General features: G+C 42.4%; 2 protein-coding genes across 5 annotated transcripts in view; both read left to right on the top strand.

Moving 5' to 3' along the window:
* The window catches only part of MAPRE1 (microtubule associated protein RP/EB family member 1), a 35,649-nt gene extending 24,111 nt beyond the window's left edge, over window positions 1-11,538 (top strand). The window contains exons 6-8 of one of the 4 annotated variants that reach the window (XR_003427160.1): window positions 2,821-2,973; window positions 4,623-4,736; window positions 10,897-11,538. Coding sequence is in view for 1 of the 4 variants with exons in the window: in XM_027078603.1 (XP_026934404.1) it covers window positions 2,821-2,973; window positions 4,623-4,679 (210 nt within the window). In the remaining 3 variants the exon portion in view is untranslated. Of the gene's footprint in view, window positions 1-2,820; window positions 2,974-4,622; window positions 6,377-9,896; window positions 10,743-10,896 lie in introns of those variants that run through there. The other 3 variants (XR_003427161.1, XR_003427163.1, XM_027078603.1) reach the window with 3 other exon arrangements.
* Window positions 4,698-15,277, top strand: part of EFCAB8 (EF-hand calcium binding domain 8) — a 44,284-nt gene continuing 33,704 nt past the window's right edge. Inside the window, 1 exon segment of the mRNA XM_027078051.1 lies at window positions 4,698-4,726. Coding sequence (XP_026933852.1) covers window positions 4,725-4,726 — 2 coding nt within the window. The 5' untranslated portion in view covers window positions 4,698-4,724.

Genomic DNA, 15,277 nt, shown 5'->3' with positions numbered 1-15,277 from the left:
TCTTTCCAGGTTGCCAAAGTCCTGAGCACACCCTGTTACTGACTCCCATGGCTCATTTACATGATGTCTCTAACCCTGAAAGTATTTGAAGTGGTGACCCTTCTTGATAAAGGTGTGGAGGTCTGGGGGACACGACTGATGTGGGGAAAGTAGAGCCACATGGGCTTGGTGGGCTAAGAGGAGAACAGTGTATTCTACATAAATTACCTTGTGGTGTTCATAAACTTTGGGAGATCTGCAATGATTCCACACTGTTAAGTCATCCTGGAGAAATGTTCTTTTAGTTGATTTTAGTCCAAAGCACTGATGTTCAGTAGAAATAGAATGTAAACCAGAAATGTGAGGCACATATAGAACTTCAAGTTTTCTGGTAGCCACATTGAAAAGAGTAACAAGAAACAGGTTAGATTAATTCAAATAACACATTACCCAATATATCTAAAATATTAGCATTCTGACATGCGATCATTACAAATAATTATCAGTGAGATGTTTTACATTTGAACATTGTACTAGGTCTTTGTAATCCAGTGTGTGTTTGATCTTTACAGCCTGTCTCAATTGCACTGGCCACATTTCAAGGGCTCAGAACACCACATGTGGCTCATAGCTACCTTATTGGCCAGTGCAGGCCCAAAGCATTCTCCTTGGGCTTCTTAGGTTACAGCTGTTACTTAACTATAAGAGAGTGTTCTAAGAGTGACGCTGATTACTGGCCACAGATTTTTAATAACCTTATAAATAAGCAGTTAGAAGAGTGCCAAGTGAAAGCTGATGACTTAGTCTATGCGTGTTGTTTCTTGTGGATTCATAGTTATTGAGTGATGTCAAGGAGGGCTGCTGCTTTGGCCTTGTGGGTGGGACCAATCCGGCTGGGTTCTGGTGCCCTTGTTGATTTGTAGGCCAGAGAAGTGTTCAGTGGGTTTGTGAGGGAGGCACTAGTGTAACGTGTGTGTACAGATGGACTCCAAGCCACTGTGCCTCGTGAAGCTGTTTTGACTTCCCTTTCCTTCTCTTGTGACTAGAAGGCCTCTTCCCTGGCTCATGGACCTTGGGCTGAAGATCCAAGGCAGCTTCCACTACTGGGGATAGTCTACTCTTGCCCTTTTGTCCCCTTCTTGTACTCACTCCACTTTGGGAGTGACTGACAGTTTAAGGAAAGGCAACAAATAGCAGTTAAAGCAGGGGGGGGGGGGGGGGGGGCAGATGGATGATTTCGTTTTGCTGGTGACTAGGTGGTGTTAGTACTTTATTGAAACTTTCAATTATTTTTACTTATTAAAACAAATTTTTTTTGGATTACTTTTTGGCCGTGCGGAATGTGGGATCTTAGTTCCCCCACCAGGGATCGAACCCATGCCCCCTGCATTGGAAGCGCGGAGTCTTAACCACTGGACTGCCAGGGAAATCCTTTCAGTTATTTTTAAAAGTGATTTCTGTGGTTGCTAAAGGAATAGTGAGAGGGTGTCTAGAACCTTGACTCTAGTTTGGTCTTTTCAGGCCTTTGATGTTGAACGTTGAAATTAATTCTTTGACAGAATGGTCCTGGTGGTTCCAGTCACCTGCTTCTGGATCATCTCTGGATGCTTCTCAACTGCAGGTTACGAAGGGACAGGATTTGATCCCTTCGGTTGGGTCTGGCTTCTTCATCAGGGAAGCTGGATAAGCTGTTTCCTTGTTTTTGCAGCTAGAAGTTCAGAAGGTAGACTAGATTTCTCTGGTGTTTCTGGCTCTCAGAATTCCCTGCTACCCAAATTGTTCTCAGCAGCTGTACCTTTGATTCCCTAGCTCGGCCTTCCACGGGGCCCTAGCCTGTAAGGCCTGTGAGGATTTTATGCTGCACCCTATGCCATGTATTTTGCATTCGGTGAGAGTTAAATTGAATTCACATTATAGATTTGAGTATACTGGAACGAAGACATACCGTGCTTAAAATACACGAAGGGCTGTGAGAGTTGTTACGACTTCTATTACTTGTGGCTGGATAGAGTCCTGGCGCAAGCACTGAGATTTATTTCTTCATTGCCCCTTTGTGGAAATTAGAGTCCCTCAATGGGGCTCCTGGACGATCCTGCAGCACAAGTGGTGTGAGCTGACAAGATGCTCAGGGGAGCTAGCGGTGGAATGTGGTGGGGTCTGCTCCCTGCCCCTGCTGTCTTCTCTCCCTTTTGAAACTCTCTTGGGAGAGAGAGTGATGCAGGGACCCTCTCATCAGAGGATGCTTTTCTTTTGAGTCATGGATCGCCCCCTAGCCCCAACATACTTGGGGGGAGAAAGAACCATTGAGTTTCCATGCCCAGGCCTGCCTCAGTGCTAGCTGTCTTTGGCCAGTATTAGTCATCTTTAGATAGTTTTCCCCTCCTGGCTTATCATTTCTACCCTGCTCCCTTGGACCAGACCCTCTCTTACCATTGACTTCAACTTGCAGAAAGACCTGAACTTGATTGACCAAGTGCCCTGGTAAGGACTCAGTATATGATGGGCAGCCACTCTGCTGGGCCAGGTTGTAGATTCTGCTTCTGTATTTGTCTCAGGCTCCTATGGGTTTTTCTCTTTGATCTTGTCTTAGTCCCTGAGAAGTTCCTGCATGTTCCATGATATAGCCTGTCCTTTCCTGGGAATTGTTATAGTCAGGGTGCCATGAACAAGCCCATGTTATTTATCTGGGGCTGAAGAAAATTGACATTAAACTGAAGTGGGGTTTTGTCCTTGTTAGAGAGTTTGATGAAAGCCCACATCTCCTTTTGGGTTAGAAGTTTATCTGATGTGTTGTTGGTGCACGAATGCCAGGTGTCTAACCCTTTCTAATGTTTTGTGCAGGTCAACGTATTGAAACTTACCGTCGAAGACTTGGAGAAAGAGAGAGATTTCTACTTTGGAAAGCTAAGGAACATTGAATTGATTTGCCAGGAGAACGAGGGGGAAAACAACCCTGTATTGCAGAGGATTGTGGACATTCTCTATGCCACAGATGTACGTATTGACGTGAGGATATTTTCTTGCCATTTTGCCACCTAAGAGAAGATAGAAATATTTTTTCTGGTTGGTTTCGGCAAACTCAGTACTGATGCTTGCTGTGTTTCAGCATAACATTCATCAAAAGACTTCATCTTTGACCCTTAAAGTCAGCCAGAGAGGGCACTACTGCCCAGCTTCAGCCTCTACCTTGAGGTCTGTGAGCCTTTGAGGCAGGCATAGGACACTCAGGTGGCTGGCTGCCCTGCTTCTGTAGTTTGTGACCACTGATAGGTCATGAGTGCCACAAGGTGCTCTTAACCCCCCTATCCCCACTCCACCCCTTTCAGCTTGGACCCCTCAGCCTGAGGTCTGCCTTCTTTTTAATAGGGCCCTAGGCGTGCCCTGGAGAACCAGGCACATGACCCCTATTTGATGTCTGCTGCCCACAGCTGTCAGAGTGTACCTTTTTCCTCCCAACCTGGAGTGTATCTGGTTCCTATTTCCCCAAAGTGCTTTGTGGTCAAGTTTCTTGGGATCCATGTGTATTACACAGCCATATCTGCTGATATTAATCATGCTATGTTAGCTGAACAAGGAAAACTGATTTTCCCTAGATTTAGGATTTGACATCTTGCTGTGTCCACTGTTTAATGGCTGCAATTATTTATAATTCTTCTGCATGCCTAGCAAGGTCTTTAGGATCAAACTACAGTATATGTCTACGTGTTTCATAGTATGTGGCAGTATACAAATATAAGGCAGCATTAATGCTGTTACTAATAGTGTGCTCTAAACATATCAAGTGAATTTGGGGGGATTAAGACAGATGACTGAAAAGTTGATAATTTGTTCAATAAATCCTTATTTCGGGCTTGCTCTGTGCCAGATAATACAAACAAAGGGGTTGAAGATATAGGTGTCCTCGATCTAGTCTGAGTATTATTTTAGTAGAGTCATAGCTTAAGTAAATTTAGCCATAGATATTTAGTTAAAAAAAAGATGGGGGTTGAAGGGGAAGTCTAAATTCTTATGGCATTGTGGCCATTAGCACATGCCAGATGCCCTGGAGTAAGTTTGAGGTGGGAGCCATGGGTGTGATGTTTTCCCATGCTTCTGATGTTGGCTCAGCCTTGCAGCTATTACGTGTGTTGTGGGTGTTTTGGGTAAACAGAACACCCACAACACCTGCAGTAGCATGTGTGCATGGTTCCTAAGTGCAGGCAAAAAAATGAATGAAGGAAAAGCTGGCTGTATGGACAGTTATTGAGAGGAGATGGTATGGCACCATTATGGTGACTTCAGGGATTTTTGAGGGTAAATTTTCTTAAACAACTTTATTGACATAATGAACTGCACATATTTAAGTACAACTTGATGTGTGAGATCATCACCATAATCAAGACAGTGTACACATCCATCACCCCTGAAAGATTGAGAGTAAATTTGTGCTCAGTTTTTGCCTTTTGTGGGATGTGATTCCACTGCCTAACTAATAAAATAGTGGTCACTTGGCCTTGTGCCATTAAATGCCAAGTGTGTGGTAAAGACAGGACGAACAGTTGACTTTGAGAGGCTTTAAATATGAGGAAAGTGAACCCACAGTAGAAACTGATCTTTCATTCAGCCTTGAGTAATAGCTTTCCCCTCTCATTTTCCCATTTCAGGAAGGCTTCGTGATACCTGATGAAGGGGGCCCGCAGGAGGAACAAGAAGAGTATTAACAGCCTGGACCAGCTGAGCATCATCCGAATTCTTCACTCCAAATCATGTGCTTAACTGTAAAATATTCCCTTTTATTATTCTTAGAGGACTCACTGGTTTCTTTTCATAAGCAAAAAGTACCTCTTCTTAAAGTGCACTTTGCAGAAGTTTCACTCCTTTTCCAATAAGTTTGAGTTAGGAGCTTTTACCTTGTAGCAGAGCAGTATTAACATCTAGTTGGTTCACCCAGGGAACAAAGAGGCTGACCATGGGGTTCACTGTGTGGATGCTGGTAGCACTGATGGCTGGAGAAGGGGGAGACCTCAGTAGAGAAGTGTAAAGACTGGTTTGAATTTTAAGCTAATGTGAAATCTTGACAGAGAACGTTTTAATAAATAAATGCCTTAAGAGTATTTAAAAGATGCTTCCATATTTCAAAATGTCAAATGTAACATGACAGGAGCTTCTGTGTGTTTGACATTGTGTCTGGGAAGGAAGGGCCAGAACCTGGAACCTTTGGGACCTGCTGTTCCCAGCCCTCACGGGGCTGCCTGATCCTCATAGGCCCAGACCTTGGCCCAAAAGGAAAGTTTGAAAAGTTGCTTTGTAAAGCCATTTAGTGTCCTTGACCAGTTGCATCCCTGATAAGAAGCAAGAGGCATTGTTGCCTGGATGAATAGAGGGGTGTGTTTCAGCCCTGAGACATGTTGAGTCGAAGAGCTTGATTTTCATAGAACATTTCTCTGGTGATTTTTCCAGTTATCCCTGGTATTTCTATGTACTGTGTTTTGTTGTTGTTGTTGTTGTTTTTTTTTTTTTTTTTGAAATGAGGTGTGTCCAGTTTTTAAATCTAACAACTACTTTTGGGGACTTGCCCGCATCTCTGGGATTTGAATGGGGGTTGTGTCCCATTTTACTGTCTTTTAAGTTTACATTTAACATGTTTCTCTTCTCTGCTCCCCTTGCCCACTGGGGACTCCTCTTTGGCTCCTTAAAGTTTGCTGCTTAGAGTGGAAGTTCAGCAGGCAGGTGATCATGCTGCAAGTTCTTTCTGGACCTCTGGCAAAGGGAGTGATCAGTGAAGGAAGGCCACTGCTACCTTGGGATCTGCAAGGCTGGGTGTTTTCGGTACCTGCTGTCCACAGCCCTCCACTGTTATCGGAATACTTTGCCAGTGCACTAATCTCTTCGGAGATAAAAATGTTAGCGTGTTACTAAATGTTAATTTTCTTTTGCAGAAAATACAGTACCATGTCTGAGTTAATTATTAATATTTAAAATATTTCATTCCTTAACTCCCTCATTTGCTTTGCCCACAGCCTATTCAGTTCCTTTGTTCGGCAGAATTCTGCAAAATGTGTTACCCACTACTGAGATTGTTCTGCCCCTGATGTATTTGTATTGATTTGTTTCTGGTGGTAGCTTGTCCTAAAATGTGTGTAGCAAGCAGGTATTTTATGATAAAATTGTTGTGTAGTGCATGCTCTGTGTGGAATTCAGAGGAAAACCCAGATTCAGTGATTAACAATGCCAAAAAATGCAAGTAACTAGCCATTGTTCAAATAACAGTGGTGCTATTTCTCTTTTGTGGCCTTTTAGACTTTTGTTGCCCTAAAATTCCAATTTATTGGGAACCCATTTTCCACCTGGTCTGTCTTGACAGGGTTTTTTACTACTTTTAAACAGTTTCTAAATAAAATTCTGTATTTCAAGAGTGTCATGTCTTCTGAAATTTGTCTTGCCCTGGGTATATTATTTTAGGTTCAAATGGTAAGGTACCCACGCTTCCTTCTTAAATTAGGACTGATCTTTTGAAATCCTTCACTGTTTTTTTTTTTTTCAAATGTGCTTATTTGTAAGGCTGTTTCTTTTTTCTCCATTCTTCACAGTACATTTCTCAGCCTCCTGCTGTTTCACACTCTCATGTTACTGTGAGAGGTCTTTCAGAAGTCCAGGGCTTGGCCTAGCTACCGTGAAACCTTTTCAGGCTGTTTCCTCCAGAGGTATATAGGACAGAGCTTGGTGGATACCATGGGGCAATACTTTTTTTCCCTGAAAGTATGTTTCAAAGGCAGTGAACACAGTCAATCTGTAACCTGAAGTCATCACCATTTTTCTTCCCTTTTAAAATTCTGTGCTGTAAGAAACGAGTTCAGAAGGTGACGTGCTGCCATTTTCAGTATAAAAGAAAGTTAAATGGTCAGAAGGTAGTTTTCTATATGATCTGTAGGGTACCCACCACAATTATGGATGCTCTGTAAACCCAACTAGATGATGATTTTGACTAGGGTTACACCCACGTTACTTCCTGTAGAAGTTAACGGTATGAAACCTTCCTTAAAATGTTACACATCTTCAAGAAGGAATTGGAAACCACATGTGTTTGTAATTTACAAGAGGCTACCTCCAGGAGTGCATGGAGTTTGCGAAGATAATTTTGGGTAATGTCAGCTGAGACGTTACCTTGGGAAGAGTGAAGCTGTTAACTGTGTGTATCTCTGACCTAGTAAGTCCATTGGCCTGACTCTTTAGGCTGAGGCACAGTCTTCTAATGTGACTAATTCAGGTTGGGTCACTGGTGCGGTGAACTTGAATTAGCTGCTTAGTTTGCTTGGCAAGTTCTGTGTTGCATGCAGTATACGTAAACAGATGACTGGATTTAGGATTCACTCGTGCTGGTGGTCCTCAAACTGATGGGCTTCAGAATCACCTGTAGAACTTGATTGACATTCATTTCTAAAGTCCAATCCCAGAAATTCTGAGTCAGGAGATTAGAAATCTGCATTTTACTGTATACCTCAGGTGACCGGGGCTTAATGTGGTCCTCAGACCTGTACTTTTTGGCCTAACATTTATGCCTGCAAGTTCAAGTCTAATTCTGGCAGGGGGGATATCAGATTGGAGTCCTTGTAGGTCCCTCCTAGCTTTGTGACTTTTGAGCTAATTGATCCCTTTTCTTGTTCTGACCTGCTAAACAGGGATGATGGTGTTGGCTGCAGTGCCTCCCTCACTGGGTGCTTGTTGAGATCAGAATGAGCTGAGAAACAAAAGGTGACCACAGCGTTAGGAAGCCCTGCACGGGTTCTTGATCCAGTCTGAAATTGTTTATAGATCAGAAAAGCTTAGGGCACAATTCAGGAGGGTGATCCTTAAGATAGACTTGGAGTTATTTTGTAAAGTAAGTAACAAGTTCTTCTAATGTTTCTTTTTCAGCTTGCGGGGGATTGATGAGTCCAGCTCCTTTTAGTTTTCAGACTATGATTTTCATCCTGTTTTTCCCCCAGGTGAAATCGTGTTCTAAACACACACCTTTCCCCTTTTTCTTTTAAATGAAGATTCATTGATTCAGTAATTGATTCATTGATTTAAAGATAGGTATTTCTTCAGGGTTTACTCTCTAGAATATAATATGGTGTTGGAAAGGAAGCAGTTTTCTTTTGCTATAACCAAAATGAGTCTAGGGAAGTTTTTCTTTAAGGATTGTTTTGTGAGATTTGGTATGAGGAGCTCCTTTTGTGATGTTTACCATATTTCACCATAGTCTACAAACAAAACCTAGGCTTTAAGCCTGATCAGCCTAATCGGATTAATTTGCTAGTATGTGGGTGACCCAAATCTGACTGCTGTCAACAGAGTGGAAGTAATTGCTTTGCAAGCTGAACCTGAGCCTTCGGTTAGTGTTCGTGAGTCACCAGTCATTTTGCTGGTCTGGCACTGTTGCTGTTGTTTTAAAATTAGGAGTATGTCGTACTTTTGAATTCATACATTCCAGTTATAAAATTTTAAAACCCGATGAGTTCATATTTATTTCTTACACTTGCAGCTTTTTTCTCAGTTTTCATATGTGACAGTATAGATGAATATGCAGAGTCCTTGTCCGAAAGAAAGCCCACAGAGGAATTCTGTGCTTTTACATTGAACTTGACTATGCTTAGAACCATTATCCCAGATGCCTTCAGCCAGATTGTTACGCAGGTATAATTTGTGAAGGTCTGTTTCCCTTTTGGCTTAATCTGAGTTGGAAAGCAGTGTTACCTTAGCCTGGAGCACAGAGCTTTCTGTTGAGGTTGTGGTCAGGTTGCCTCATTAATTTCGTTATGTAGGTAAGCAAGTCCAGCCCTACACACACACATTTAAAGTAACCTATATTTCTTTTGTATTGGATGCTCTGATGTTCTGAATTGTAAAATGTAAGTAGCCTTCACAGACATGTTTCTGCAGGTAGGGAGAGGCAAATCTTTGTCTTGTGATCAGTTGAAAAGCAAAGCAAGTTAGCCATCAAAGCCTAGAACTTTGTGAATGGTATCAAGAGATAGATTTAGAATTACAAAGTGATCTGTTAGCAGTTTGGAATTCTGTAGGATGTCTTACCTTAAAAGTTAAAAATTTTTTTCCTTAACTTTTTCCTGGTTTACTTTGAATATTTTTCGCAGTCTGTGGGAATTGGTGAGGATAGGCTTGATGTAGGTATGAGGAAAAGGAGGAAGAGCGGTTTATTCCATTTGCTGATGTCTTTAATTTTTAGTTTTGGTGGGAGAAGGAGATTTGGGAAGCTGTAGTGAGATTCAGTCCATCGGGGTAGGTCTTAACAAAGCTGGCTTTGTGGCTCTTACTAGTTTCCAGCGGGGACAAAGATGAGTTTCTAAGATTCGGCTTTCATGGATGATTCACAAATTGCAGTTTAGACTATTAAAGTTAAGCCAAGGTCAGGCATGCAAGTGGGTAGACTGAACATATAAAGGGGAGCCCTTCTCCAAAATGAACAAGGGAGAAGTGCTGTGATCAGGAGGCCAAGGATCAGGACCAGGGTCCTTCCCAAGGCCCTGCATCCTTGGTCTGCAGAGCATGGCTTTTCATTGGCTCAGTGAAGAGATGAGCGAGGATGGTTTCCCTAGGAACCTTTCTGAGCCAGGAAAACTTACTTAGGTCTGTAAAAGCCAGTAGGATACCAGAGCCAGAAAGAGTGGGAGAGTGCCCAGTTCCAGCAAGTGTTGCCTCTGGAGGCCAGTTTTCAACAGTTGAGAAAGTTTTGGTTCAGAGACGAGCACAATGTTTCTCAGCATCAACTACATACATTTTGCATGTGAAGTTTTGAAAAAATTTGCACTGACAATGAAATGGTTTGTAAAGCGTACATCCTTTTGTATTTTAATAAAAGTTTTGACTCTAAAAGAAGAGATTTTGACAGATGAAGTAAAAAGTGGCTCAACACATGTGTTTGGCTTTTTTTCCCACAGGCTGCAAGCTGCAGGGAGAGCTTTGCTTAATACATCCATCCCTGAACCACCATTTAGTGCAAGAATCTAAATATGTTGCACCCAGGATCTGTCACCGTTTATCCTAGGCTAAGCTTGGGTGACCTTCAGATTTCTTTCCTGTCTTGCTTCACAGTTGTTTCATCACGTTCATATTTATATTTCTCCGATTGGGCCCATTTATATATTTTGGAGTAGTTCTAGTGATTTTAAGATCCAGCATACCTCAGGGTCATCTGGATTTTAGCATTCTAAAGGTTTCTAAACTGATATTGCCTTTTTTTTTGTATTTTATATGTTTTTTTACAACGTAATGTGAATTAAACGTGTAATTATATATGACTCCTGTTTTTACTTTGAAATTTTAAACCCTACTAGGAAGAATGGAATAACCTGTTTTTTACAGGTAGCTATAGGCTAATCGCAGCTTGCCCCTGTGTGTGCGCCTCCCTCCCTAGTAATTTTAAAGGCTGAGAGAAGAAACAATAATTCAACGTTGAATGAAATAAAAATTATTTTTAGAAATTTCCTAAGAATTTGTAACTCTCTGACTTAATTTCTTTTCTTTCTTTCTTGGGGAGGAGATGGGTAATTAGGTACTGAACCACCCCAAGAATCTGCTGTTTTTCTTGAATCATGGTATTTTGAAATCTTTGGTATGTGAATCCTGAGTACTCTTTGGCAGTGTGGTAGGAAGAGCATTGTTTTAAATGTCATGTGAGTTGAGTTGTTAGTCTCAACTAAAGGTGTGATCTTGACATTAATCCTCAGGGTCCCCTCCAGTTCCAATGGTCATTGGCTTCTGTCTCGTTTATTCGATTTTGAAAAGAAAAAAGCCTGTCTTCTTAGCTATCAAGTTGCGCCTTAAAATTTTCAATAAATTTTATAAAGCTGAGAAGAATAATTGCAGCTTTACTGAAGACTAATTCACACATATAAATTGTATGTTAGGTTACAATTTTTGACGTTTTAAATCCCGCAGTGGTAAAGCTGGCGAGGACAGAGTTGGCGCTGCTGCTGAGTGGAGTGGAGCTGCCTTCCCTGGAGCAGTGACTGTGACCTTGAAGCCTTCCGGCAGCATTCCATCTCCGCTTTTAGGGAGCAGAGTAGAATCTCCTTAGGATCGGCAAGCGATGCCTGAACTAGTCTCAAGTAGCACTTTGAACTTTTTTCCAGAATTATTTTGTGCAGAGGTTTATCTACGAGATTTTTTTCTTCTTAAACACCTTCCCTCCTGCTTCTTGAGTTAATAAACTTGAATTATTGATGATCACGATTTTATTCGTTTTAGATGTGGGTTTTCTGAACTTTTCCTTACCTAAGAAGTGGAATGAATGCATCTTACTATTTCCCCTTTGTTCTCATGTTTCTTCTTTGGGAAGGAAAGTTACATTTATTGTGATAGAATTTAGCATATTTTGGCCCATGTAAAAATGTTGATAAACGCAGGGGCTGCTGTAAGTAGAAATGATAACATTGGATTGGAAAGTGAAAGCCCCAAACCAAAAGACAGTGGGGAATAGTCAAATCGGCCTTGTCTCTGTTTTTTTTGTTGTTGTTATTTTTTAAATAAACCCTTCTCGTTTATTAATACCTAGTTTAATAAAACTCTGATTTAAAAGACCTGCATCTTTTATGACATTTCATTTCATTGAAAGTCTTTTGTCTCCACTGTTGATGAAATGGGAGCAGGAATTTTTTCTCTATGTGGGTGCTCTCTTTGTGGTGAAGATATGGGGAGGGGTCTTGGCTTGGTGAACAGTTAACATTTTGGTAACATCTAGGTCATCGTGAAATGTGATTCAGCTGGGTATCTTTAAGTCTGGAATCCATGTCCCTGGTTGAATTCTGCCCAAGAGATTTGCCTTTGGCCAGCTCATGCTGCTGAATTGTGCCAGGGGCAAGATTGAACAGTGCTGTATCAAGTCCAGGCCTGCCATGAAGTCTGGGTTTATAGGACTCCCATCTTACACACAGTGCTCTTGTAGTCTTCCTCTTTTCAAAGAGTTGCAGCTCACGCATCTTATGTTGAGAGAGCTGCTGTGCCTTCCACTGTCCTCCAGCTGTGGGGGCTAGTTGGCCTTTTGGTTTCGCTGCTTTATCATTAAGCTCCCAGGCATTTTCCACAGTTTCCATGAGTTGTGGGCGCTCTGTGCTGTATTTGTCCTATGGGCCGTTCTCCACTCATACTTGTCCTGGCTTTGTGTGCTGTAGCTCCTCCTGTCACTGTCTGCTGTAAGTTCAACTTCATCCATAAAAAGAATGTCTCAGATTAGATGAAGCATGGCTGTGGTTATGGTTTGTGGGATGGATTCTGCTGTTCCGTTTTGTGTTCTGCGTATGGAATTCTATCTCATTTTCCTGGTTCTAAGTGTGGCCAGCTGACCCTGCAGTCAGGTTGAGGCCCTCGGAGTTCACAGAGACTTCATAGAGGAGCTACTTTGGACTTGGGGACAGCTGTCAAGATGTCTCTGTCGAGAAGGAAGTTGAAAACCAATAAGCCTCTGTCAAATATAGCCAGCAGTGTTAACTGGGGAGAGCAAATTGGGTCAGGGTGAGTGAGGGTTTGGGGTTAAAGTCATCTCCAAAAGATTGGACACCTGGGCCCTAAAATCCATTTGCCTGAGATTAAAGGCCGAACAGGAGAGCTGAGCCTGTCTGAGCTAGATTTCCAGGACAGCTTTAACTGCATTTGGCCTTAAGTCATCTGCCCCTGTAAATTCTTACAAACGAATTACTTAGCAAACCAGTTTTTCTCCCATCCTCCGCCTACTTCCCTAGTGGCAGTTCTAAGCTCTCACCCCTGTTTCCAGGTTTGTACCGAACCCCACACCCTGGCCCCCTTCCCCTCAGAGGAGGCTTCCTCTGATCTTACCTGGTCTCATTCCAGATAGATATTTAACTCTACAGCTGAATCTTCTCTTCCTTCCAGTATCAGAGGACTAGTACTTCTCTTTGCTTCTTACTCTTGTGCTTTGCTCTTGGGTGTCTCTGTTGCCCTCAACCAATATTTTTTCCCCTTTGTGGCGTCCGTCCACGAACATACAGAGCTCCTCCCTTTCTCATAAAACTCGTAGTTTTAAAATAATTATTGTAGTTTTAAATAATTATTGTAGTTTTAAATAAATTTAATTATTATAGTTTTAAATAAAATAATTATTGTAGTTTTAAAATAATTATTTATAAAATAATAAAAAGATTTAAATAGTTGTGAGAATAGTATAAAGAACTCCCCTTTGCCCAGACTGACTAATATGGTGAACATTTTGCCGCATTTGCTTTATCATCGTATGCATTTGTTGAACCATCTGGGAATAAATTACAGATATTGTGTCCCTTTACCTTTAAATACCCAAGTGTGTATTTCCTAAGACCAAGGATGTTCTCTTGTATAACCACAGAACAGTTGTCAAAAGCAGGAAACAACATTAATTCAATATTATCTAAGAACGTAGTCATGTTTAAATTTTGCCGATGGTCCTAATAAAGGCCCTTAGGCCTTTTCCCCACCCAGTCTAGGATCCAGTTCAGAATCACGCATTGCCTTTAGTTGTTAGCTCTCTCAGTCACCTTCAATCTGGAACAGTTCCTTAGGCTTTGTTCTCCATGACACAGATTTTAAGAGTAAAACCCAGTTACTTTGTAGAGTGTCCTGCAGTTTGGGGTTGTCAGGTTACGTATGTTTGTGGAGGGTACCTCGGAAGTGGTGATCTTGAGACCAGCGCGGCAGGAGGCAGGGCCTTCGGCTCCCTCATCAGTGATGTTAACTTTAATCACATGTTAACCAGGACTTTAAAGCAAAACAAAGTATACTTGATTTCTGTATACATACCAATGCTTTGCTGCTTAATATAATTGTGGTGATACACGTGCCTTGTGTTAGTGCACCTTTTTGTATTCCTTTATTCTTGGCCTACCTTTTTTTGCCACATTGGCCCCCAACTCCCCATAATCCATATGTACTCATAATTTTGTATGTATTGACAGTACAGTACCCCCTTAGACCCAGGCAAGAAGGGCCTCTGCCCCGGGCTGAGCTTCAGGGCATCCCACTCTGTCCCTCCTCTGGCCATGTCCCTCTCCACCAGATGAGGTAGGTTCGAGGGGCTAAGCGGATGGCCACTCAGGCCCCACCGGTGTGCTGCCCGCTCCCCCCACCCGCCGTCCCCTGCTCTAAGTACTGGAATTCCCCACCCAAATCACTTCGAAGCTGATTCCAGAGTCTTTGTAGGCCTGTTCCTCAGAGCGGCATTTTTGAGGGCAGCCTTGCCAAGGCTTGCAGTGACCATGGAGCAGTGGAGGCATGGGGGAGATGCAGCCTGGGTGTATGGGCTGGGGTGTCCGTCCACATGCCACCATCCACAAGCCCCCTCAGCAGGATGGAGAGGACATGGGGTTGGGCAGAGGGCTTGGAGGCCACACTGCCAAATTCTGTCAGTGAGCTGAGGAATTCAAGAGTTCTAAATTTGAACCTGGCCTTCCAGCTTGTTATGAAAGTGTATTTGTGAAGGTAGGAGAATAGAATGTATTTTATTTAGCAGTGTAATAATTTATAAACGTTTTAAATAACTAGACTTGCTATGTGGACCAATATTTGTTCTTCTGCTCTTGGCCCCATAATTATTAAGGGTAGTCCCATTTACAGATGTGTGTATGTGTACACACGTACTTATATGTATAAGCATGTACCTGTTTGTCATTCTTTTATAAATATTGGCATCATTCTGTGCACTCTTTTTGTATCTCATGGAAATCCCTCCTGGTCGTCTGCCGAAGGTCAGATTCATCCTTTTGATTCCTTGGATAACGTCCTGAGTGCAGGTGTACTGATTTATTCAGCCATTCCTCTACTGATAGTCATTCACTTTATTTTTTTGCTGCTCTGAACGATGTTGCAGCAATGACTTTTTTTTTTTGCTGCACTGCATGGCTTGCAGTATCTTAGTTCCCTGACCAGGGATCGAGCCCGGGCCCCAGCAGTAAAAGTGCCAAGTCCTAACCACTGGACCGCCAGGGAATTCCCAGCAACCACTCTTGTACAACGGTCTTTCACAGATGAGTAAATTGCTACCCACCATTCACTCCCTTGAAATAAATCATCTTTTTTTTTTTTTTTTTTTTGTGGTACGTGGGCCTCTCACTGTTGCGGCCTCTCCCGTTTCAGAGCGCAGGCTCCGGACGTGCAGGCTCAGCGGCCATGGCTCACGGGCCTAGCCGCTCTGCAGCATGTGGGATCTTCCTGGACTGGGGCCCGAACCCATGTCCCCTGCATCGGCAGGCGGACTCTCAACCACTGCGCCACCAGGGAAGCCCGAAATAAATCTTAAAGATTGGTATGAACCTTTTTTGAATTAAAAAAAGAA

The sequence above is a fragment of the Aethalodelphis obliquidens genome, unplaced genomic scaffold, assembly GCF_003676395.1.
Source record: "Aethalodelphis obliquidens isolate GAN/ISIS:26980383/991018 unplaced genomic scaffold, ASM367639v1 scaffold42, whole genome shotgun sequence".
Classification (NCBI taxonomy): domain Eukaryota; kingdom Metazoa; phylum Chordata; class Mammalia; order Artiodactyla; family Delphinidae; genus Aethalodelphis; species Aethalodelphis obliquidens.
This window is presented reverse-complemented; position numbering and strand designations above follow the sequence as displayed.